We start from the raw sequence: 27,088 nt of genomic DNA, 5'->3' as shown, positions 1-27,088 counted from the left end.
TTAATCCGCTTGTGAATTAATTTCATGTTAATTGAGTTCACGTGACCGTAAAAGATGCTGTGAGGAAAATCAAATCTTGCATGAGAAAATATGAAGGAAGGGGAGTTTGTTTCTACAGTTCTGAAGGTTTTATTGGCTTTGTTTTCCCGGGGTACAACTCTTTGTGCAGCGATTGCTCACAGTCTGGAAAGGATGAAACAAACAGAGTGGCACTATGTTGCAGACAGGGCCGAGGGAACTGTTAGAGATATGGGCCGCGCCGCTGTACAGATAGCACGTGAGGATATTTTTGTACTGGCGAATGAATAATTAATGGTCTAGCAGAGGAGGAGCTGAACGTGCTAAAAGCTAAATGGCAAAATGGCAAAGAACCCAGCTCTTTATAATCGATAAGAACGCCAGATTGCATGATTGGAACTTGGTCAGATTTAGCTCCCTGAGGACAAAAGCGTGTATATACAATCTCTGGCATCAGCTTTTAAGTGACTGGAATCATCATTTCATCATATACAGGACATACGGATATAATCACCTGATCCAGATAACAGTCAAGGTGAGTCTTTTGATTATTATATATTACATAAAAAACAGGAAGAGTGATGGGTGGGGAACCAACACATAACAATAAAAGGAAGTGCTGATATGTGCAAACGTCTACATGTATCACAACAGAAGCATCATTTTGCAGAGGCGATACAGGGGTGGGGTTAATGTGTTTCGCTGTATTTGTGTCTGTGCGTGTGTGTTTGTGTATTTTAGGTGTACACGGTGCTGCAGTTCAGCCACTGCCCAACATCTTTGTTGCACGCTGGTTGGCCTCGTCGATTCGGGTCTTGTTGGAGTCGGCCTGCAAGAAGGAAGCAACATTTATGAAAATGTTCCATTTTTTATTTCAATCACTCTCTGTTGACGAAATGGCCAGTAAATGCGGAATGCTTGCATCACCTTCTCCATGATGCGGTCGATCTGGCGGTTCTGGGTGTCAATCTCCTGGCCCATGTCCAGGGCCATGTGACGCAGGTTGCCGATGATGCCGCCCACCTGTTCCAAGTTCTCGTCCATCTCGTTCTCGCGAGCATCATCCGTTACCCTGAAGCAAACACAAGCACACAACTTCTGAAAATCTGTAATGCAAAACTACTCAAGATAAAAGTCTACCCACTGACACTACTACTAGCATTTAGATACTACAAAGCAAATTAAGAACAATACGCACACACACGCACGTACACACAGGCACACGCTTCTTTACCTGCGAATAAAGCCCCCACTGATGGCCATCTGCTCGCGCTCATCCACCACCCGAGCGCCAGGCTGGCTGTTGACCACACCGTCCTGGTTGGCTCCCCAGGCCTGTCCCCCGCCCTTAATCCTACGCCGCACACACATGCATGCGTCACTTGTCGTCACACTCGAGTGCGTGTACTGTTTGTGTGTTTTTAAACAGGCATACTTTACAACATGCATAAAAGCAACAACAATTGGCTTGCTAGGAGCAACGCACATGCGTTTACAGTAGAATCTGTGCAATAATTGATCCAGGATCAATTGGCATCTGGGCCACACACACACATCAATAATAATAATGATAACAACAATGATAATAATAATAGCAATAATAAAGCACACAGAGAAAAGGACAAACAAATACAGATGCACAAATGATGAACACAAAGAAGGAGGGGAAAGGGAAAAAAAAAGGACGGCTGTGTCTATAAAAAGAAAGCCACGTGGTTAGATCCAGTGTGGGAAATAAACGTAATAAAAACAGTGTGGGTGATGATTGACAGCAGGCCCTTCATTTCATCTGGATGCGCAAAAACAAACAAACACACACACGTAGACACACATTCAAATAGTGTGGACACCTGGTGAGGTCATTAAAACCTGTTCAATATTAATTTTGCAACTACTGAAAACAATTGAAAATGTCATTTTTATCTCATATCTATACTAATGCAATGCTTCCCGTTAACGTTTCAATGTGGGCAACACACGTTTTAGTACTTGTCCACCTGATGGCGCTATTTTACCCCATTTAAAGCATGCAGCGAATACTATTTACTGTTGTTCTCATCGAGTGTCGCAAACTGATGTTGATTGTTCTTAAAAATAACACCAAATTCTTTTCACATATTCTATTGTATTCTAGCCTCACTTTATGGACAATATATTTTGCTTTTTCAATGTTTTATTTTTGTATTCTTGTAAAATAAATGTATATTTATGAACAATAAAGAGCTAACATCAAAGCAATAATTAATTTTAATTTTGTATATATATATATATATATATATATACAGCCTTTTAAAGGGTAATATTGCCCAAAATACATAATATGTAATAATAATACATAATATTAATACATAATAATAATAATAATAAGCAATGATAACAAACAAATATAATACATATTGTTGCAGTAAATAATTGACTCATTTTAATAAAAGTTTTTTTATTTATTTTTTATTTTATTCTTTTTATATTTTTATTTTTCTCTGATTTAAAATGGGGGAGAAGCCTTGGTTTAAAAAAAAAAGAAGAAAAAAAAACAACCAACCCTCCGAAATAGGTTAAAAGAGTGATTTAAATTCACGCTCGCCAGAGAATGTTGTTGTGATGCTAGCGTTTGACCCAAGGCTGCGCACATGACGTAACTGTGGCATTACGTAAGAGACCGCGTGTGCTTTGCCACAGAGAGACAGTATGCAACACAGAGAGATTCTTTTTGGCAGTACATTGAATATTCAAAGTAATATTGTATCTATAAATATCATAAATGTGCAAATCAAAAATGTTGAATGAGCTGTATTAGTAGGTCTGTATTTAAAAAAAAAAACTGCTTAATTTATCAATACATGGTACGTAAAACTGTATTAAATTAGAAATTATATTTAGAAAACATCATGTTGTTGCTCTCTAATAAAAATTGTGAGCAGTATTACAAAAATAATTAAATATGTGGCACGTATCTAAACATTTTGCAAATTACTTTTGATATTCATGTGCTTAGTTTTTTTTTTCTTTTAATTATTTATAATTAGAATCCTTTGCGTATAGCTTTTATGCCACGAATACAAGAAGCCAGTGTGATCGCTCACGGTTGGCATCAACGCTCAGACATGGCGCCATAGTGTGGGCCATAGTTTGGCTGTTGGAGGCAATGCGGACCAAAAGACATCATGCCAGTGTTTGGCCACGTTGCAGTTTGGCCAAACTCCCGCATGATGAAATCATGATCTGAGGGGTGGAGGGTGACGTAATTGGGTTATAAGGAGTTCTGAGAGGAAGGGTGTGGGGGTCCGCGGTCCTTGCTGACGCTGCTACCTGCAGGAAAAGAACCTCTCATCCAATGAGCAATGAAGGGCTTGTGTGAGGTCAAGCAGCCGTCAAAGGCTGGAAAGAAAAATGAAACTTAAAAAAAAAAAAATGAAAATAAAAATCAAAGCTGTTGTGGCGTTTTGTGTTATTTATGCATGCATACAAGCTTTCACAGGAGGTTAGTGTAAGGGAACATTTCACCATGTTTTCAACCTGACTTTCATTTCACCATGTTTTAGGCCTGTTAATATTTAATAGGAGCAAGACTTTTTATTTCTTTGTTTTGTGGAATTGAGGAAGAATGTACCAATTCAGTTTCTGTTAACCCACAAAATCAATCTGAGCCCCAAATTGCACCCATCAAGTCTCAATAATTGGACCCAGGTTGAGGAAGAACGGCCAAACGATTTTGAAAAATCATCTAATTGCCATCACCTCACTGCCAATATTGGGATTGGGATTTAATAAATTAATAAATTTGTTTTTTAAGGTCTTCTACCCATATCTTTTTTTTTAAACACATGCAATACATTCATCTGTGTTATAATATCAGATTTATTATACATAGATGTTTTGGTTTTATAGGTTAAAGTGAGATTGCAAAAATAAACAAATCAAGGCATTATCACATGCACTTTTTCATGTAACAAGAGTACGTAAATATTATTTATAGATGTTTTTAACCAAAATAGGACTCAAAATAGTTTTCCTCATTTTAAAATAATTATGATAAAATACAAAGTATTTTTAGAAGGCAAAATCACCCAAAAATATTTGGGATTTGATTGGGAAATGGGGGCTGTTTTCAAAAATCCAACTTTGACTCACTTAAAAAGAGTAATAAATAAATAAATAAATAATAGAAAATTGCAAAGGACAAACACAAAACCATATTTTGATTTCATTTTAAATAAATAAAAAATATTTTGTATTAAAAAAATGCATAATTTAACAGCACACTGGATGACCGTATGGGTCAAAACTGCACGTGATGTCCCTTCATCAAGCAATTTACTCCAGCCCAATTCACTTTGAAGTAGCAGCTTCTTGCTCCATGTATGGAATAAATTTGTGAAGGAGTGCAGGCTGAAAAGTGGCACAATCTTCCTGAGTACAAGCGACACAATCCATGCATGCCGTGCATCATCATCATCATCATCATCATCATCGTGCTCTACAGACCCGAAACAGGCCGCAGAAGCACACCACCTACTTGTTACACGGACATGAACACAGACCACAGAACTGTCCTAGATTGTTCAAATTCTTTTCTGCATCCTTCATGTCCTTATTGATCTGGTCCATCCCCTCCTCGATGCGCTCCAGTTGCTCTGATTACCAACACATTGACATTTTCCCAGCAAAAGAGAAGAAGAAGAAAAAGGAGGAGGAGGAAGGTCGGAGGTTGGGGGGATGACAAAGGAGAAGAGACAAAAAAAAAGAAGACTGTGACAAGAGAGACATCAGACATCACTATCACGACCATCACTAGCGACATCACCAGCACTGGACAGGCAAGAGCGCGCAGCTCCTGGCCGGTACCTACTTTTTAATACACGGGCATATCAGCCCACAGCACTGGCCTATATCTTTTAAATCTTTCTCGGCCTCCTTCAGGTCTGCGTTGACCTTGTTCATGCCCTCCTCCACGCGATCGAGTTGCTCTGGTGAGGACAAAGGCATGAGAGCATTGTCATTCACGCGGCTTGGAGCGGCCGCGGGGAGGCCAAGCGGGAGACGAGCCTAACGTACGCGTGGCTGCTACTTTCTACTTTTTGAAGGGGGCTCCTCACACCCCCAAACTCACCAGTTGATATGTCTTGGTAAAAATTTGATATTTTAGTGGTGAACCACGCAACCACTCCACCTGATTTGACTGAGAATATTTTGTTCAACAAGATAGTGTGGACCGCTCTCACCCCCCCAAAAAATACTCAGTTAAGAATATTTTTTTAATTTTTCAAAATTGTATTCAAGGAGAACCCAATGCACCCCCCACCAGACCAACCCAATAGTCATATTTTTTTTTAATAAATAAAAATACAAAACATTGTTTAAAAATATTATTTCCTGTCGTATTTCTGGGGATGACCAGAAAGACCCCACAGGCGTAGACACACGCCCCCAATTCCGCCAAGACCGAAAAAAAAAAAAAACTGCGACAATTGCCATTCTACTTTAAGTAAATATATTTAAAAAAAGGGAAATTCTGACACTGTTTTGTTTTTTTTAAAGATATTTTTAAAAATATAATACAAACTCTTAGTATTTAAAAGGTTTAGATTGACTCAAAAATGTTTAGATTTTGTTTTAAATAAATATTCAAATAAAATTTTCTTTTTCCATCCTGATTTAAAAAAATATATATTTTTTCCCATTTAAAACTACTTTTATACTACAAATATTAACTTAACCTTAACTTTTCAAATGGTGAAATTTGACTCAAAATGAATTAAGTATTTCTTTTCAACAGGAAACGGGTCATCTACTCATCTATTTTTGGTTATTTTATTTGACTTCTGTCTCTGAGCATCCTCGGGAAAATGGACGGTAGTCCAGATACAATAAAAAAATAAATAAATAAAGGTGCTGCAAAGTTTCTTTAAAAAAAAAAAAGATCCCCAATCACTAGTTTCACTGCTCATCCAAGTGATGTTTTTTTAAATGCAGAACAATTTCCTAATTAGAACAGTGAGTAAGACATATTTCCTTTAATTCAGCCAATTTGGACAAAAATCCAGTGCATTGAATGGACTGGTTTCACAAGCATTACATTTCAAATCCCAAACTACAAGTTTTTCTCTTCAGTGTGTGGCTCAGCTGATCAACCAGCACAGCACGTCACCCAAATGATTTTCTACGTCGTTTGCTTCGTTCAGTGTGCGAGAAGAGGCAAGAGTTTCAGAAGGACAGCTCATGGCTGCTCTGAGCCTCTGACAGTTCCTTGCCAAGAAGAACATCGCCATGCAGGAGTAACCTTCCAACTCACCTGATTTGGCATCTTGTGATGTAGTTTGGATTTCAATTGCATCTTGTGACAGCAGTCCAGGAATGTCTTATATTTTTAGGGCTCTCTAACACAAATTAGCCACCAGCCAGCACCAGCTTCACTGATCAATCAGAAATTGTTTGGAAAATCTATCACGTGAAAAGTCCCCATAATAGGCTTGCCTACAAAAAAAAATATCATGTTGTTAAATGAGACTTGCTTTAGGGGCTGATTTGTCTTTTCGACGGTAAAAAGTGTTAACGAGTCAATTTGGGCAGGATTCTGAGATGGTTTTCACGTTAACTCCTGACATGTCAACCAAATTTAATGCTAAGTAAAAATGGCTCATTTTTTTGACAAATTTCAGAGAGATGGCTTTAGTGGAATTTTTTCGTGGGTCCACTTATGACAGATATGCATACCAAATTTCAGGTTGCTTCGTGAAACCAGCTCCGAAATACAGATTCAATTTAGGAGGCTTCGAATCAAAATGACAAACTTCCTGCTTTTTGAGACTTTTTGGTGAGTCTACTCATAATAGCCAGGCATACCAAATTTCATGTTACAAAACGTTTTTCAGGGTGTGAATTTTTCAATCTGCTCCCCCCATACTGATCACCACAGACAAGAAGCGAAGGAAGAACAGACATTCCATCAAATAATGCCCGTCTCCACATGGCTTGGATAACTGAGGCACATTTCGACGTGGCTGCCACTCACTCTGTCGATTGGGCGCCGGGCTATTAAAACTAATTCAAGGTCAGATGATCACGTTCGTTCTTTAATGGCCATAGCTGTAATGTCCATTAGGAGAAAAGAGACATGTTGTCCTCTAGGATAAGAAACTCTTAGAGACACTGGGACGTGTTACAATTAGTTTTTCTGTTTCTGTTACTCAAGATCTCAGAGAGGGTCAGAAATGGTACCTCATGGTTATTTTGATGATTTTTTTTTTACTAATTGTTTGTTTCCATTGTCAGAATCTATGAAGGTAACCAAACAAGAGGTCAGTCCCCGTTTTCGCCCCCCGCCCCTCCTCTTGCTTCGTGTAAGTCAACCAAAGCGGTACAGTGCCAAAAGGGCTTAGCTAGTCCTCCATTGTTGTCCTTTTAAAAAAAAAAAAAATGTCGATTTTTTTTTTACTTCTTTGCTGAATTCAGTTGTGTATTCCCTTAAGATCCGTTGGGAAGCAAAATGTCCTTCATACCACGAGTGCCACAGTACCGTTAAAAACGTGAAGCCCACAAACGTGTGTGTGCGTGTGTATGCGGGTGTGTGTGTGTGTGTATGGACATGATGTCAGAGTCAAGTGCAGGAGGCCAGGGTCAATCAGCCTGCTGCAGAAGATCCCTTCCATAACACTAAATCACAGGAAGCCATTAGCGGCTACCCTACCTCCACTACAGTCATTGACTCACAGTATGGATGTTCAGAGTTCTTTTAAAAACGACTCCTATATTGTGAACTCGTTTATCACAGGGGATACGTTCTAGGACCAGCTTCAGACCATATAGAAATGAGATATGGTACGGCTCAGTTTGAGAGAGGATGATGCAATGAGTCTATTGCCCTTTTAAATTTGAATGAACTTCATTCGTTCAGAGATAGAGCACTCAGACAATTCGATACACATCCCGATATATTTCAAAGTGGAACGACTAGATTTGGCGCAATTCGCTAAACTCACATCTTTTAAATAAAAAGCAGATTCTCTGATACAAATTTTGTGACACTCATAATAGGGATTTTTTTTTTTATTTTATTTTTTTTTTTTACCTTGAAATGAAGCAAAACTTTAGCAAAACAAGAGTTACTTTAATATTTAGAAATATTTTTTTCAATTTTCTTCTTCATATTCGATAATTCATTCCTGATCTTGTTTATTTTCTGAAATGCAAATTTGCCAGCATTCTAAAGAATCCTGGAAACTTTTAAAACAATCCAGAGCACACTAGTCTGCTAGGAATAATAATTTAATAAAAATACCTTATTATAAGAACCACGGGCATAACATTGATTTAAAGGACAGGTTATTGTATGAGTTTATGCATCATTTAGTGTTTCAGAGATGGACTTAATTAAGCAGCACCATTAGCAGCCTTTAAAAGGATATGTTATTCCCGGGCATGAACACTCTGTAGTTGTCATATTACTTTTGTGTCAATGCAAAAAAATTTTTTTTAAAAATGCCATCATTAAGATTCGCGCGATTTATGTTCAATACCCGCAAAGCAAAGCAAGAGTGCAACACGTTAGCCACATCTGCTTAGCAACATGTTCTCGGCAGCATTTAGAAGGATACGCGAACAAAGTGACATAAACAGTGAAATGCTCAAGCATTTAGTCTTAACATTGAGCATAAAGTTAGCAAAGTAAGCCAAAAAGGACAATTTGGTCGGTATAAAATCCAACTAAATTTTCATGAGAACAGGCTGCTCATAAAAATAAGTAAATTAAATTAAATTGTCACAATAGTTGCTCTCGACTACGTAAGGGGCTCGGCATGAATTATCAAAAGCAAAGAGCAGTTCAAGTTGAGTTTGCGACAGCAACAGGAAAAAAGCGGGGCAGGCAGGAATAAAAAAAATTAAAAAAAAGGTCAAGAATGGACGTCTGGGCACGTTTCAATTGGTAACTCACCTCCCTGTTCGTCCAGCATCACCAGAGTCCTGATGCCAGCATCTTTACTCTATTGCGGAAGAAGATGAAGAACAAGAGGAGGAAGGTGAAAAAGAAGAAGCAGAAGAAGAAGTAGAGAAGAGGAGGAAGAATTGCAATCAGAAAAGTTGAAAAGGTGGAAACGACTCAAGATTGAACATAATGATTTATGTAAAATGTCTCTACAGGGCCAATCCGAACCATCCAGACCGAATCGTATGGACTATTCCCTCAAAATTGACAGTTTCAGACCAGCTGAAAGACTAAAGCTTCTAGAAAGCATGTTATGGTATAGAAATGTTGGGCTAAACTTTCAGGACTGAACCATCTTGATTCAACATTCTGGACTGGATCTTCGAGACTAAACTTTTAAAAATTAATTTTCTGGATTAACCTTTCTGAAATTAATTTTCTGGAAAAAACAATCCAGAATAAAAATTCCTCACCGGATCTTTTGGAATAACTTTTTCAAAAGAAATGTATGGACTGAGCCTTTGAGATTCAACCCTGAACTAAACTCGATGGCAATAAAAAATGCTGGACTAAATCTTATAAACTGAATGTTGGCGATTAAATTTTTATTGACTGAACAGTCTGGCCTGGATTCGAGACTGAATTAAGAAGGAACGTTTTGGCAGAAATTTTCCACTATGAGCAAGCTAACACGAACCTCTGCATTGAATTTTCAAGAAGATAGACTAAACTTTCTGGACTCAGCCTTTTCCACAGAACTACTTTGTTTTCATGCGTGCTTATGTGTTGTGTTCACTGGACCTGTACTAGAGCTTTGTTGACGAAGAAGCAGTCATGTCTCATTTGTGTTGTTGCTCTAACACACCCACACAAGGACACACTTGATTAAACACACACTAAGCTCAACCAAACAGCTTCCTGCTCCCCGTGAGCTCCTCCCACAGATATTCCGCCGTCACGCATCAACTCTTCTGCACCCGAGCGTCATGAGACCTTCTCGGGAAGACTACAAGGCACACACACGATATATATATATATATATATATATATATATGAGGTCACGCTGTGGCAGAAAGGCTCTCTTAGCGCTCCGCCATCTCTTGCATATGAAAGGTCATGTGCTAGAAGAATTAAACGGGGTCGCATTAGCACGAGCCAAGGACGCTGACCTCGCAGTGCCAGCCTTTCTCGGCCTGCCAGCATTCAGAAGAGCGGCGCGGACAACCTTAATGTCCATGGCTATTAGATCATGTCATGAAACCTATCTCTTTGACTACTTTAGAGTCGCACAGCAGTGACTGATGCTAATGATCTTCATGCATTGTAAATGTAAGTGCTGCTGTTTATCATGGAGTGTGCTTCCTGCTGGGCCTGCCTGTCGCGTGCTTATTCAATTAGCCTAATCTTTACCCTCGGCCTCCTAAGGCCACGTGGCCTGTACGGGCACGTGTGACCGCATTTGTACCGGGGAACGGAACAGGAGAAGGAACATACTCTTTGCCTCCTTTGTTGTGTCTGGGACTTTGGAGGCTTGTCACAGAGAGTTGCATACAAACCAACTGAACCAAGGTTTCCTCGGCTGCATGTGGCCCGAGTTCAAGTGGACCGTAATCCAACCCACAAAAATGTGGTTATGCGCTTTCAAGTTATCCTGCTATATAAGCAACTATAAACTAACAAACCACTTGCCTCTTGGTGCTTGGTGGTTGTAATTGCAACAGGATGAATTAAGCACCTCAGTAATTAGACCAACCTGGACCAACCAGCTAACTAAGTAACTAGTCAACTACTGAACCAACCAACTGACAAACCAACCATGAGAGTAATTTACCAGAAACAAGCCAACACACTGAGTACTAACGAACAAACCAAACTACGAAATAACCTACCAAATAACTAACAAACCAAACAATTGAGTACCAAGTAATTGAATACCTAATACACCAAAACATTAAATGTTTCCCTAACCAACCAACAAATTGACCAAATAACCAACTAACTATTCAACTAACTGACAAACTAACCAACTAGTAAGTTAGTAATGTGTCTAATGTGTAAATCAATCACAAATCCAATTAACTACCTAATTATCTAACACAACCACTGACTAATTAGTTAACTGTTCTTTATTAACTATCATCTAACAAATTGAGTAGATTACCAATTGAATAACTAACTGACCAACCAACACAGCGAATATCCTCGGAACTAACTCTTTTGTCTAACAATCCTGCACCTAACTAACTAACTAACAAACTAACTAACTAACTAACACCACAGACGGAGTAGGATGTTTGTGCAATGGTGTCCATTCCATTGCTCAAAGACACGAGTGTACCCGGCAAGTTGTGTGCTCGTTTGCTGTGTTTAGCCGGTCTCGAACACGCGCCCCCTCAGTCCTCGAGCCGATCCCCCGCAGCCGCTGAGCTGCTGCCAGCCCGGCTTATGCAAATGACGCCCGATGAGCTCGCATAAGGCCAGCTGCTGCTGTCTTATTAAAGGAGGACATTATGCACGCTGGGCTATTTTTAAACACCTCACAAAAAGACGACGACTACAAAAGAGATGACAAGTTTAGTCTAAAAGTGGAAGCTCATCAGGGTGCGCTTGATTTGAATCGCAGCACAGCTTGAGAATGACTTTTTCTTGAACGTTGAGGTGGAAGATGCTGGGATGTACGAGGGTCAGTGAACTCACCTCCTCCACCAGAGCCAGCATGCGGCGAGTGCTCTCCAGAGACTGCAACATAGCAACAACAACAACAACATGACAACATTAGCATAGAATACATGAATACACTTATCAGGACATTAATTATTGTTGTTATTCATCTTATCATTTCTTCACCTTAATTCACCAAATTCTTCATCTCCCGTTCAAGTTACTTTTGTCTCCTCACATTTGTTCACAATTCCCTCCAAGAAACCATTCATCGTGTCATCTTTCCAGCCACCCATCAGCTATGAAATTAATCCATCTATCTGTCCATCCATCCATTAACCACATTCAGCATCTGTCTGTCCATCTTTCCATCATCCATCTATAAATGCAGCATCCATCCATCCACTTTTAGTAGCTAGCAAGGTAAAGCCATCATTCATTCATCCATCTTTAGATTCATAAAATATCTATTTTTTGCTTCCTTCATCGTTCCCATTCATCTGTCTGTCCGTCCATCCATCCATCTTTGCATTATTCACTCATTCAATCATTCATTGCTGTATAATTCATCTATTCATTTATCCATCCATCTTTCATTTGCTCATTCATTATCCATCCATCCATCCATACACCAACCATCTTCCATTTGTCCAGTCATCATCAATCATTAAAACATAATTCATCCATCCATCCATCCATCCATCTTTCGATTCATCCAGATCTTAACCCTGCATCTTTACAGTCATCAACCATTCTTACATCAAACACTCATCAACACACCCACTCGTCCGTCTAACAGTACATCATTCATCCATCCACCCACCCATCCATCCATCCATCCATCATCCATTTTTGCATGAATCCCTCATTCATTTATTCATTGTTGTATCATTCATCTATTCATCCATCCATCCATCCATCTTTAGATTCATCCAGTATTGATAAATCCATCCCTTCATCTTTCCAGTCATCATTTCCATCAAACTCAAAATCACTCAACACATCCACTGGTCCATCTATGCACCCATCATCCATCAGTACATCATTCATCCATTTATCCAACCATCCATTTATGTTTCATTTGTCCAGTCGTCTTCAATTATTAATGAATAATTCATCCATCCATCTTTAGACTCACCCAGTATCAATAAACACATCCAAACATACAACCATCAATTCATCCATCTAATCGTCGACTATTACACATCCATCCCTCAATTTAGCCATAAATTGGTTCCATCCATCATCCATGCTTTCATATTTACATCTACTCATCCATCTGTACAATTCCAACCATGCATTATTCCAATTAGCAATCCTCCACAAATCAAGGCATCCTTTGTATCCTCCTATCGATCCATCCTTGCATCTTTATCATTGCATCCATCCAATAGCCTTCTCTAAGTCTCCCTGGTTCTGTATGATGTGCCAATGAATATTTAATGAGCTCATTTGAGCCGCTCTGTTATTCTGAGCTCCTCTTCGCTCATTAAGAGGACCAAGTAATCCCAGTGCGAGCATTTTACCTCGTCGGCTATCTGGTCGGCGCGAGTTTGCAGGTCGGCCAGCTCGTTGCGCATGTCCGCTTCGTCCGCCATGGTGGGTGTTGAACCGTGAACTCAACGAGAACGTAACTAGAAAAAAAGAAATACAAGATGGTCAGAACGTGTATCGGCGAGCATGACTGGCATCTGTAAAGCTATCGCTGAAAGAATAAGATATTGTAGCAGACGAGGCATCTGTTAAGTTGGCATTGAGTCTAGAAAAATGCAATTTAACATTTCAATAACAACCAGAAAGAGGAAAATAAGATATTTGCTAATGGGTGCTCCACCCTGCCGCATTAAATGCCTGACACTCTCTGTAGTTGAGTAACTGCAGTGGCTACTGTGCAACCCAAGTGTTGCATTATTTACACTTTACAGCAGCATGCCTGACTGGCTGATGTGTGCTAACATTCACATTTCACTCTCACAACCACAGGACCAAGAGAAGGAGCTCACTCCATTCATCCATCCACAATCACATTTGAAGACATGAACTAGTTTGTCTCAAGTGCGCAAATTATATTTTATGACGCCTTAACACGGTTTGTGGTATGTGGAAATTTAATTTTCTGTACAGGAATTCTATGGTAGGTTACTGCAACTATAACTATGTACGACTGAGACATGATTTTGAAAAATAATGTCATTATGATTTTTCTCCCCTCAATATAGCGATTGTGATCTAATATGCAATTATTTTTTTCAAGGTCCTCTTCCCATGATTTTTTTGATAAACAAGAAACAAATTATAATATAGGATAAAAATCTGTATTGCAATGCGCAATATCAGATTTTTTATACATAAAAGTTTTGGTCTTGCAGATTAGGCATTTTTCTGTGACCATTTTCCACTCATACTTTAATGTTTGAATCTAGCCACTGTTTAAGTTATAAGGAAAGTATGAGGTCACACATTGAGTGGTCTGTGATGATGTATCTGCATCCTGCGCCCGTCTCCTCCTCCTTAATAATTCAGCACCCGCTTTTTTGCACTCTAAAATATTTATGTCCACATTCTACATTTCCCCCCCATGAAAATAATGCAAGAGAGGTCAAATATAACAACATATGTTGATTTGGTACCCCTAATCGAGTGAGCGGCAAGTGTCTTTTCAGTTCCTGGGGAGATATCCGTCCTTCCGCCCGCCAGCTTATTATTGATTTTGTGTTTATATTACAGCAGTGGGACAGCTTCCCGTCTGTCAGAGGCTTCTTTTTTCCAATTTCCTCCGGTGTCGCCACCTCGTCGCCGTCCAACATTTTAAAAATGGAAATCTGCGGTGTCACCCCTTAAAATGGGCAACTGATGTGCAGTTGATGAGGTCTTTCTTCTACTATTTATAATTAATACATAGCGGAAATACATTTCTATGATGGGCTATTGCTTAAGTTTGAGAACGCTGTGCACGCTGCCTTGCAAAAAATGTCCAAAACTTGTGCAAAAATGACAAATTACTAGACGTGATTGATTTGCTTGATTACATTGAAAAATTTCAAATGGAATTATGACAAAATTGGTTATTGCTTATTACTCATTAATTCAATTTGGTTTGATCATGACAACTAAATTGACACCTTCTCAGCCAAAGTGGTACCTACGCAATTTAAGTTAATTTAGTAGCATTATAATAAAAAATGTTAATGACATATTTAAAAATATTATTTATCACCCAAAGTAGTACTTAGTAAAATTTACTACATACACGTGTAAATAGTTCAAATTTAAATTATTTAATTTAAAAAGGGTTTCAAAGCCAATAAATTATGTAAAAAAAATGGTTCTTATCCAAAAGTAAACCACCATACAATTTACGCATTTTCTAATAAAGACACGTTAACAATTTCATTCAAATGATATTTAGACAGAATAATTTACTAATAAAAATCATTTTTTTATTTTGACAAGGAATATACAACTGACATAATTTCATTAAATGTAATAAAAAAAAAACTCAGCAATTAGAATTTTACGTATTCAGCATCAGCGTTTCACTATTAAAAACAATCAAGAAACAAAATCAGGGAAAACAATCAAGAAAAACAAAAAAAGCAATTCGATGCGCTCAAATGACAATAAAACAACACTTAAATGTTTATGTTATTGATTATTCAATGTTTGAAGTCCAAATCTGTGAAATATATAGATAAAAAACAAAAACAATGTGACATAGCCCTCAAACACGCTTTAACGCAATCAAACCAGAGACCATTTCTCAATCACCCTCTCGCACAGTTCTTTTTATTTTAAGTTGACTGTAAAATTTGCTGTAAGTTTACTTTTTACTTTGCGTTGACTCTAAAACTGATTCATACGCCAAATGAGAATTAAATATTGTATTTAAACAGACAAATGTTCGATCTTAATGCTAAGATTTAATGTAAAATACCATAGACAGGCTCAAGGAAATTAGGTTAGTACAAACCATCAAACGGAACTATTTACTGCATTTTCTCTGCTCTGTAAGGACAAGGACTATCACTGGAGCTCACAGTAGGAATGTAACGATATCCAAATGTCACGATTATCAAGATATGAACCTCACAATACGATATTTATATCAGTTATATCAGTATATATGTTAGCTATACAAAAAAAGCTTACGATACTGTAAAAAAAAAAACACATATTGAAAAGGGGAAAAAAAGCACAATATTTACTTTTTTTAATGTAACAGCAGTGACAAAGAAATCGTATTGGCCCGTCATTTGATTGTCTTGTGCTCCTATTGGCGCAGCGACGAAAAGCATCATGGTCTATGTAGTTTTCAATACTGTGATTGGTTGATGATAACAATAGAACTTATTATTGAGGCACTTATCTGCTAATGCACGCACACGTTGTGAATCAAGTCAATTTGAGGAGGAACGCAAACGTTTTGCGGGGGTCTTAAACGTAGGCGGCCAAAACGTGCCTAATTCAATTGAAACTGCACTAATGAAATAACCACCAGAGGGTACAGATGTGCTGCTTTTCAAATTGTGACAATAATATCGTGGCAATTTTAATATCACAATATTGCCGTTATCATTACATCCTTAGCTCACAGAAGTTGGGGCCTCTTCTTCTTGCTCCTAATCAGGTCTTCAAGTAGACCTCAGTGCTGCCCGGAATACTGCGGCAAAACGTGTTTTGACACTGAAGATGCGCAACGCTAAAGTCAGACTTCAAAACAATTAAAAATCGGCCACATAACGGGGGCGCCATGAATGAATGCAGTACAAGGTAATAAAACAAGTGGGCTTAATTTTAAATGACTTTAATGGCAAGGGTCAGCCACCTGGTCGTCATCTCAGACATCAAGTCAAGGCGCTGACATCGCCCACCCCCGCCCGATCAGCGGCTCTGACGGACAGCGGCTGCCAGGCTCAGGAGGATTAAAGTCAGAGCGAGGAAAAGAGGATTTACTCTCGCGCTACACTCTCTCCTCCAACGCCATTTTCTCCCTTTGTCTTCCACACACACACACGCACACACGCGCACAACGTAAGCGCTCAGTTTTGAGCATGATTCCAACTTGACACTGAAATTCTGGTACGTCGGCGAGCACAGTGGTTCTCAAAGAGATTGGTACTCAAGTGCGATGCACTTCTCTGGCATGCAAGAAAGAGATCCGCTCTGACAGATCACAGGGCAACGTTGACATGAGACACAATTAATAGAGTCATAGTGTTCATTAGCTCATGCGTGTATGTGGACCAAAAGGAATAATTAACTGATAAGAAAATACAGGCGGAGACCACATTGCTAGATAAAGACACACAGCAAAAAAAAAAACTGTATAATATAGAATATAAATAACAATGGAGGAAGCAGAGATTTGTGTTTTCAAGTATGGAAATCCAGTCACAATTTGGAGTTCGTCAGTTTAGGAAATATTAAGACATTTTTAAAAATGTGTTTGGGGAAAAGGGATTTGATCAAAAAACGGACTAATAAATGTTGAATTAATCTTAAAATTAACAATTCCCTCTCAATAGTCTGGCAAGTTTATTTAAAGGGGAAGTCAACCCAAAAATATTACTTTCAATCCTATGTTCTATGCGCCTTCACAAGTCCAAACACCGCATTCTGATTACAATTCCGTTTGTGAAATATAAGTTAAGTAGCAGAATCCACCTGTTCTTAGCCATCTCAGGGGGCGGCCATTTTGTCACTGTTAACTGAAAATGACATCACAGTTGCTCAGAACTCAGATAACGACCAATCACAGCTCGCCTGTTTTCTGAAACTGAGCTAACAGAAAATGAAAAATGATGATTCTTCTGCTCTATTAATGGCAGCAGGTGGATACACAACTTTATTGTACCTACTGACATTTATTGGAAGACCATTTAACGGACGCCAGAAAGATCGATACATGGCCCTGGCGTCTTTTCTTGTGAGATTGCGGAAGATGGTCTAATCCGTCCAAAATGGTTCACCCTCCTTATACTTTCTTGGCCGCCTATCCAAATGAGGCGGCTCTGACTAGCCCATGTGACTATGTGTGTGACTCTACGGCCTTGACTGAAATCAACTAATATGTATGTTTGAAACTGAGAAAGTGTACCAACAACGTAGCGTCAAGTCAAGAAACAAAGAAATAAGAGATGAAGAAAAGTCCGCTTGTGCCAATATAATCTGGCAATAAATATCACGGCTAAAATCCTGTAATAGCTGACTCATAGCACCTCTTTGATTATCTCAGTAGAACATGTTTTGCCCAGTCAGCCACGATGCTTGGGGACCCATTAAGAACCCTGCTCTGGATTAGTAAAATTAATTAGTTTGAAGCACCAGTCAGCCATGTGATTGGTCTAGCTGGAGGGCTGGGGCTTCAATATATATTAATGTAGGTTAACTTTGGTATACTGAATGAGACTCTGGTTTAAAATTGTCGTTATTGTGGCAGTTTAAATATGTACATGGCTTGAACATGGCTGTAACTCATGACGGTGGCAGCAGAATGAATTATGAAGTCTCTAGAACCATTTCTCGGTCATTTTACATGAAAACCTATCCAAACAAATCAAGAGAAGCACACTTCATCAGAGGGAAAAAGTGGAAGGTCTGACCAAGTCAATCACCGGACCTTCACCCAATAGAACATGTATTTCACCTCTTGAAGACAAGATGGGAGGGAGAAAGCCCAAGTAGCAAACAAGAACTGAAAGAGGCTACAGTAAAATCCAGGAAAAAGCACTTCAAATGAAGAAAGCAGTCGGGCGACACGAATGGGTTGACGGCTTGATGACGTTATTGCATTTAAGGGTTAGTTCACATGAAAAGTGGGTGGCCTCAAACAAAAGGGGCTTCATCCTGAGTAATAAATAAAAGATGGGCTTCTGAGGTTTTGGCCCATATGCAAATGTATTCACAATAGAACAAAAACAAAGGAGTTGACTTTACTGTTCCAATACTTTTGGAGGCGACTATATCTGTTATGTTTAATGTTTCAAACAAATTCTATTTTGTTTGACTCCAAACTCATTTCTAAATTGTATTTATGAAGCACAGTCTTGATCATTTTCCTTGCAGCGACAAGAACATGCATTTTATTTATTTATTTTAAATCCACTCTGTTAGACAAAGGAAAAAATAAATAGCACACACAGACATGCCGTACACACACACACACAACGTGTGTGCGTGGGTGTGGGTGCGTGTTGCCACTGCATGCTGACCTATAAACAGGAAGCACACATGCATGCCAGGATGTAAGCAGGCCAGAGAGCATCATGGCAGCCTGGAGCCCAAGAAAAAAAAATAAACTATCCACATGCTGACTCCTTCTACTTGGCCACTCTGTGCCTCAATGTTAAGAAACACACACACACACACACGCCCACACCCCCCCACACACCCACACACACACGGTGCGTACACAAAGATTAATCAAGGCACGAAGTGGTGCGGAATATTCCAAAATACTCCTCTAAATTCACCTCTATGTAATGTCGTGCTCATGCTCAAACCGTGGTGCAAAAGCTCACCAAACAGCAAACAATCATGTCTTTTTCTTATTTTTTTTTCCCTCAGCGGCTATTCAAACATTGGTGTTGCCTGAAATTTTGAAATTTACCCAACTTTTTTTTTTTTTTTTGCACAGTTGCAGCTTGCCCATCATTAGCCATCGATCACCGGGAGAGCAGCTCGCTGCTAGCTACTAACACCAGCGATATTTAAGGTCCGATATAAGGTAGGATACCAAATTGAATGATACGAGAACAGCCGGAATACTTTAATAACTGTGCGTTTTTATTTGTAAATAAATCATTCAGGTAATGGCTGGCACACATCACATCCTCGAGACTTCATACTATCGGAAGTGTTCCGTTAGTTTGTTCTGCAGTCTTAGCATGAGTGTAGGATAATTCACTTCTGAGTAATACTGGGGGATTATGCTGATGAAAAGAAAAATAGTAACTTGAAAGTGGTGATACAAGTCAAGGAGTAATTTGAGTACCTCGATTAAAAACAAATGCTTAGGAATTCGACTAAATCCGTCAATGGCAGCGAATAAGTTAAGGTGCCTCTGTTGTTAGTTTTAGGGGCTAGTAACTAGCAGCTATCTGCTAAACGAGTGATTTCTTTTCAAACACTGGCTCTGCACACTTTGATGTCGGCAGTCTGACACAGTTGCAGTCCCTACTGATGATCCATTTTTAACAAACCAGGCTTACTCAAATGTGTTGTTTTAAGTAGAACATCAGAAGACTTTGAAAAGAGGTCTGGGAAAACTATCCTCTCAAACGAGCTCACATTTAAAGACATTTAAGTTCTAGAGTTTTTTGTCAGCCTATTCTCAGACTGAGATTTTATATAGACGACCACGAGACTCTTCCATTTTGGCCAGTCATATTAATAACATCCATCCATCCATTATCCAAGCCACGTCTACTCACAAGGGTCGTGGCCTATCCCAGATGTCTTCGGGCAGTAGGTGGGGTACACCCTGGACTTTGCCTGCCAACCGCAGGGCATACACAGACAAACAACCTTCCAAGCTCGCAAACACAGCTAGGGGCAATTCAGAGTGTTCAATCAAGCTGCCATACATGTTTTAGGAATGTGGGAGGAAACCGGAGTACCCAGAAAAAAACCAAGCAGGCACGGGGACAACATGCAAATTCCACACAGGAAGCAGGAGCCAGAATCGAACCCTGCACCTCTGAACTGTGAGGCCATCGTTCTAACCAGTCGTTCACCCAGCTTGCTTCGGGAAGTAGGCGGGGTAAAACCTGAACTGACTGTCAGCCAATCGCATAATGCTATTATTGTGTTGTTATTCTAATTAATTATCCACTCATCCATTTTGTGTAACACTTTTCCTCATTGGGGTGAGTTAAAGACTATTCCATCGGACTTTGGGCTTGAGAGGCGGGGCAGGGTCCACCCTGGACTGGTTCCCAGCCATTTGCAGGGTGCATATTTTCGCCCGCACATTTGCATAAATTAGAGTCATCCAATTGATCTCAGAGATATCCTTTTAGGTGGGTGGAAAAAAAAGCCACGCAAGCACATCCGCACTGGAAGGCCCATCAAATCCAGCTCCTCAGAACTGTGAGGCAGTCGAGTTTCAGTCGTAAAATGGATGAAGTTTCAAGATGGCGGCAGCACATTAACGCGAGCCTGTGGAGAGGAGAAGGAGTCGCCCGCAGAGAGAAATCTGCTGTCACAGTGGCGTGCCTAAAAATATGACTTTTGGGGCTATTTGTGTCGACAAACGTCACCGCAGTGTACGCATATTTTGTTTTTTTACTACTGCTGAAGGAAAGATGAGGCGCAGATTGAATAGTCTGTGTTTCTTTTTCGCTTACATAATGGCAACGGCAGGCCCAGAAGGATGCGTAGAGAGATGAGGGGAGAAAAAAAAAGGAAAAAAGGTAGCTGGTGTCATTTATATGAGGGGTGGGTAAACCTTTGAGCTCAACAGTTATATTTGGGTTTTAAAATGGACATGTGGGGGAAAAAAATAGTTGACGATGTAAACGAAAACTGTAAAATCTTATTTAATTCAAAGGTTGTATTTACAATTACTTATAATCAACCAATTCTTTACTAAAACATTTAAAATGTTTTATTCATGATTACTTTTGTAGCGTGTGCAAAACAGTTCATTTTATTACTAAATCAATTCATGCTCATTTTTAAATTGTATTGTTTATCATTCATTTAATTAGAAATGATTAACCAAATAAGTAAAACAATTTTTTCACTTTGAAAAAAAAAAGAAATCATTTATACCCATTGTTTAAATTTTATTCAAATTAATTTGATTAACTTCTAATTAACTGTTTCGATATAGTGTTGATTTTCCTATAATTTTCCAAGTTTATGTCAATGGATTGAATTGGATAATTTATGCAATTTTTTATTTCTTTATTTATAATTTATTGAATTCTAATACTTAAACATTTCAATAAAACTCTATAAAATTGTTAATTTTAGTAATACTTGAGTGTTTTATGTAAAAAAACTAAACAGTAATTAATGCTAATTCATAATTTAATTATTCATTCTTAATTTATTGTATTTATATAAGGAAACTGAATAATAAATGTAAATAAAAAATGAATAATGCATGCTCATGTTTAAGTTATCATTTACAAGTAATTTAAATACGATTATTTATCCACCCATCCATTAATTTTATTTGGTGCTCATTTTCATGAACGTTGTGGCGTTGAGAAGATGTGACTGGTCCCAGACAATTGCAGACCAGTTATTAAAAAAATAAATACATTTGCTATTGCTGGATATTTTTCTTTATTTTCTGTGCCAAAATCCCGAAAAATTAAGTCACAAGCAAGCTTGAGTTACACCAGCGCTGAAGTGAAGTGGAAAAAAATAAAAATAAAAAGTAGAGTAATGCCCTCACATGTGAGCAAGGAGAGCAACACTCTCAAAGAGCTGCTTTCAGCATTTATTATGTCACTCATTAGACCACACCACTTACAGACACACATGCAGCAAAAGAAAAGTTATAGTACTGTAATTTTACTTTATTAAATCAGATTATTCCCTTAGATTTTCTTCACTTGTTTTGTATTTTTTCAACAGTACTGTGCTATTTTTCTTAAATTAAAAATGAAAAAGATATGCTTGTTTTTCTTTTTCAGTGGCTGCATTTGTAACAGGTAAGAGTCGAAACCAAACGCGATACACCGGTAATGACTTGACAGCACCACTGAGAAAAGTCATCCTGCAATGTCATTGCAGCACAACACCAAGCAGCCTCGGGGACAGGCAAACAAAAAGCAGGGAGTGCCAAGGAAGAACTGAGGTCATGATTAGGAACTACGACAGCAGGAGAAAAATCCAAAGCAGAATGCTGACAAGTCTTGCATCAGAGAAAAAGACCAATCAGGCAAAGAGCAAAGGAGCAGGAGAGGCTTAAATAATGGCTGATTGCTAATAAGGAGCACCTGAGTGCCCAGCTGAGCCGAGTGGTGAATAAGGTGGGCGTGGTCGACAGGCAGGGTGGGCCCAATAGCGAGGTGATTGGAAAAATACTGAGAACATACAGCAATTGCACCTAACTGTGACATTACATGACTGTACATTTTACTTCACAATTGGAAGGCGGACAAATACTGAATATTGTGAAAAATATAACACCATTTTTAATAATGTGAATGCTTGTTGGACCGGATTAAAGCAGTCGCCTAGGGCCCAAGGGTCATACATTGCCCGCCTCTGGTTTCCTGCATAAATGAAGACAAGTGTTCCAACACGTTATGTCTGAAATGTGGGAATGTTTGGGAATGCGGAGAAAGGAAGACGTCGGATGGGGGAAAGATGGCAGCAGACTCCAAGCAATCATCAGGGGAGGCCTGCATGCATGCCTGCCTGCCTGCAGGGGATAATCACTGCAAAGCCCCACTGTCCCATTCACTGAGGATAAAAACCCACTGGATTAATACACACACACACACACACACCCACACCCACACACACACAGCCACCCCCCCCACACACACTTACATAAGTCACAGACCACTTTCTCTTCTTCCATACATGTGTTCCCTTTTTCTTTCACATTGGCTTTCAGAGTCCTTCCATATATATAGGACACACTCTTGACATACAGTACTTGGAATTTTCCAAAGCCTCAACACCAAAAATAACAATGAGGGAAAAATACGTGTTACCACCGCCTCATACTGAGGCATGCGGGCTCCATTTCAAACACCCACTTGAGGTGACTAAATATGGCTTATACATGCGCACACACACATGCACACGCACACAAATTGACACTTGTCAACATGCTGCCGTGTACATGACGCTAACTCACTCATTTAAACGCATTCAGTAAATATGTACAATATATAGCACATATTCAAATATATGCACAAATTTCAATTATGAACGTTTCTATATCAATAAAGTATTGATGTATTGATTAAATATTGAGGAAGGGAAGAACAAAACATTCCGCGTTCAGAAGCTCGATTGGGACGCATCTTTATTCCTGTGCACGCGTGCATGTGCACACATACACACACACACAAACAAGCACACACGTGCTGATCTGCTTAGGAAGACGGCCCTCTGAGCTATTTGACTCTGCCAAGGGTACAGAAAGACGTACAGTGGGTACAAAAAGTCTACACACCCTTGTGGAAATGCCAGGTTTTTGTGATAGAAATATGAGGTCAAGCTAAAACTTCAAAACTTTAACCATTAACGTGACCTATAACCTGGAAAAAATCAATTAAACAAAAAAAGGATATCTGCTAAAATGGGGAAGTAAAATAAAGAATTAGGATAAAGTTGCACATCCTTTTACAATATAACTGGGAGCCTGGCTGTGTTAAGTATTAGCCAATCACATTTCAAATCATTAAACGTGAGTTAGAAAACGCTTTTCAATATTTGAATTCCCAAATAAAGTTTAGGCGTGATAGTAGGTTTTGGCTAGAGGCCGACAGAAACATTAAAGGAATGCAGGAAATTCTGGCAAGTATTGGCTGTTTAGAATATGTGACAACAATCTCCCATCTCGTTCATACGTCTGCAGGACAGACAAAACTGTTACTTTAAAAAGATTCTTGAAATCCTCGAAATGCCTGTGCAAATGTGTTCCGGTGCGATGAAACCAAGGTCAAAGATTTTGGCCATAATTCCAAAAGTACGTTTGTGCAACCACAAAACTGCTCATCACACAACAAACACCACTCCTACAGTGAAGCATGGTTGCGGCAGCATCACACTCTGGGATTGTTTTTCTTCAGCTGGAACTGAGACCTTAGTCAAGAAGGAGGTGACTATGACCACTTAAAAATAGCAGTTAGTTACCACAAAACCTTCTTGCTTTTGCTAGAAAGCAAACGAACGTCAGGGAAAGTCTATTCGAACATTGGAGGTTCTTAGGATCATTGGCGCTTTCAAACGAAGCCCCTATTCTCACCCCAGCCCTGAGCACAAATAATACAATATTGTGAATATTAAAAGAGTGTCACAAAGCAGATGAACAAATGCATGTGACTCAACATTGCAGTTGATCTGCCGTATGTTGTGTAAACGGTTCGACAGATGGCAAGGCGTATTTTACAATGCAAGTTTTTATTGATAACATTAATGACTTGGCAATACTCGGGGAAACATCAGCGTAACTCTCTCTTCTAGTCGACAGTGTTTGGCCTTCAAAATTAAAATATGCACATGCTTCCCCCACAGGATGTTTTATTGCGTTGCACCACTGAAAGTCAAGTTTTGTTTACATATGCCACAAGCTAGAAGTTACGAGCAATCACGTGAGGAGAGGCAGTAACAGATCGAGCTAGAAAAATATCCAGTTCATGTGGATGCACATACCTGTATATTCTGTCTGTGGCTCACACACTGCTTGTATCTCACTCTCAGGATGTACAACTATCTCTCTCTCCGACACTGTGTCTTCTCTTTGAAAACCAGTACCTCCTAATTCCTCTCTTGCTCTCATTCTCTCTCTCTCGCTCTCTCTCTGGCTATGAGAAACCTGCTTCTCCTTCAGATCTCTAAAGACCATTGTCTGGTTCGGTTTCAATGTCTGCCTCATTGTTGTTCAACTTTATGGTGCTAAAATAGGACTCAATGCCCGTTATTCTCTTCATTTTAAACTATACCAAAAGCAATGAAGAGGAAAACCAAAATGTTTGGCAAGCCTGTATATGAAAAACCTAACAGTCTACCTTTGTAGGCTTGGTATGATGATTTTGTGCTGTGTTTAGATTAACCTACTTTAACTAGTAGCAGGCTAAACGTGCCCTTCTAAAATTGGTCTAGAGCTGCCACTGTACTAGCACATCCGAACTTCATTTGGGGTTAATCAGAGGCACTTAAATGGTGACAGATGAGTGCTGACTCCAATTTAACATATGTTCAATTGTGATGGCAAATTGTGAACACAGCCACGTCCACAGTTAGAAGAGAATTTGCACACTTGTGCAAAGACATTATTTACGTTTTTTAATTTTTATTTCACCTCTCCAAAATGTTTTTTTTTCATTACTGTTAGTTATTGTATAAAGTGTTGATGTTTTTTTTTCAATTCATCTCATACCTTTTGGTATTTTTAGGGTTTGACGTATTAATGCAGGGCATTTTAAACATTTTTAGGAGTGGAGGGCGTTTACTATGCGCAATATTCGGCTATTTGCGTCTGGTGCCTAATCCTCGTTGAGAGTCAGACTCGGAGCTGTCCTTGGTACTGAAACGCTCCTCACGGGCGCCACAACTCGGCAATAAACTACAAGCAAACACGAGCAATAGAATAAAGATATCATTAGATCCACGACGTGTGTAATAAGACACACCATTCGTTCCGAAGCAAAATCAAAGTGGTCGTCTTGAAAGCGTAGAAGAAGAAAATTACCACGTTGGGGAAACCGTAAAAAGAGAGAAGGTTAAAAAGACGAAAAGAAGAAGAAACAAAGACCAACCTGAGCAGGTTTCTTCCTCGCGTCTTTCCTTCAACGTGCCACGATAGCGCTCACAGTGTTCTGCGCGCGCGCAATGGTCATGTACGCGTGCTCGTCGCCGTCAAGTGGTGGCCGGACACTAGGCTAGTGGTTCGGCGTTCTACAAAATAAGATGGAGGGAGTCACTTAAAATCTTAAATTGTCACCTTTGAGTCCTCCCACATTGTATTGAAACAATGGGCTAATTTAATTTTATTTAATGGCATTTTTAGCGCTTTTAAATTAAACACGGCAGTAGGATCCCCATATTTATCAATATTCTGTGTCATCTTTCCGAAACGTGATTGCTGTTAAATAATACAGTAGTAATACAGTATCCAAGCACCTTTCGCTACAAATTTCATTTCTGTTGAGCAGCTGTGCCATTTTTTGTATAAATACGAGCCTTTCCCACACTCTTATTTTGTCGATTTACTCACCCAGCTTCCTGCCCGAGAACGCGAGCGTCGGTGACAAAATGGCCGCGCCCTCTGACGTCACAAATCACGGATTAAACCCACCCATAAACCGATTTTTTTTAACATATGCATCCAAACGTGGTGACAGGAGCTAAAAATGGGAATTAATAGTATGTGATACGAACATATATTTTTACGTTTATCACATTTAATTATCTAAAAATCGAAGGTGAAAATAAAATGAATTAAAACTAAAACAATAAAACTGAATTGTAGCACTACCACAATTTATATTTAGCAGTATTTCTGTAGGTTTCAGACAATTTAATGTCAGTAGTACGGTAGTTTGAAACAGAGGAAGGAAGGATTCATAATAAAAAAAACATGTGAGAAAGGAAAAGAAGGAAAGGAGTACCAAACAAGTCAGTATTAAGGGAAGGAAAGAAAGAATAAATCATGATGAAATGAAAGTGAGATAGGAGTAAGGTAAGAAAGGCCAGAAAGACAATATGCCTGGAAAGAAGTGGGTCTGAGGGGAGAAAGAAACAAGTTTTCAACAAAATGATTAAAAAAGCATGTCTGATGGATGGAAG

General features: G+C 39.0%; 1 protein-coding gene across 2 annotated transcripts; it reads right to left on the bottom strand.

The window, feature by feature from the left end:
- Positions 1–105: 105 nt before the first annotated feature.
- On the bottom strand, positions 106–26,197 carry LOC148337069 (synaptosomal-associated protein 25-A-like). 2 transcript variants are annotated; one of them, XM_088295407.1, is made up of 8 exons: positions 26,059–26,197; positions 13,129–13,236; positions 11,639–11,680; positions 8,951–8,999; positions 4,868–4,985; positions 1,253–1,372; positions 946–1,090; positions 106–847 (listed from the first exon to the last, which is right to left on the bottom strand). In XM_088295407.1, exons 2-8 carry the CDS (start codon positions 13,198–13,200, stop codon positions 779–781), a joined length of 615 nt encoding a protein of 204 aa, XP_088151533.1. In that variant the 5' UTR covers positions 13,201–13,236; positions 26,059–26,197; the 3' UTR covers positions 106–778. The 2 variants fall into 2 exon arrangements, with proteins under 2 accessions (XP_088151533.1, XP_088151532.1); XM_088295406.1 differs by lacking the exon at positions 4,868–4,985 and adding an exon at positions 4,535–4,652.
- Positions 26,198–27,088: the final 891 nt, after the last annotated feature.

This window comes from Idiotropiscis lumnitzeri, chromosome 5 (genome assembly GCF_059441095.1).
Source record: "Idiotropiscis lumnitzeri isolate Australia: NSW breed Sydney's pygmy pipehorse chromosome 5, RoL_Ilum_1.0, whole genome shotgun sequence".
NCBI classification, from domain to species: Eukaryota; Metazoa; Chordata; class Actinopteri; order Syngnathiformes; family Syngnathidae; genus Idiotropiscis; species Idiotropiscis lumnitzeri.
This window is presented reverse-complemented; position numbering and strand designations above follow the sequence as displayed.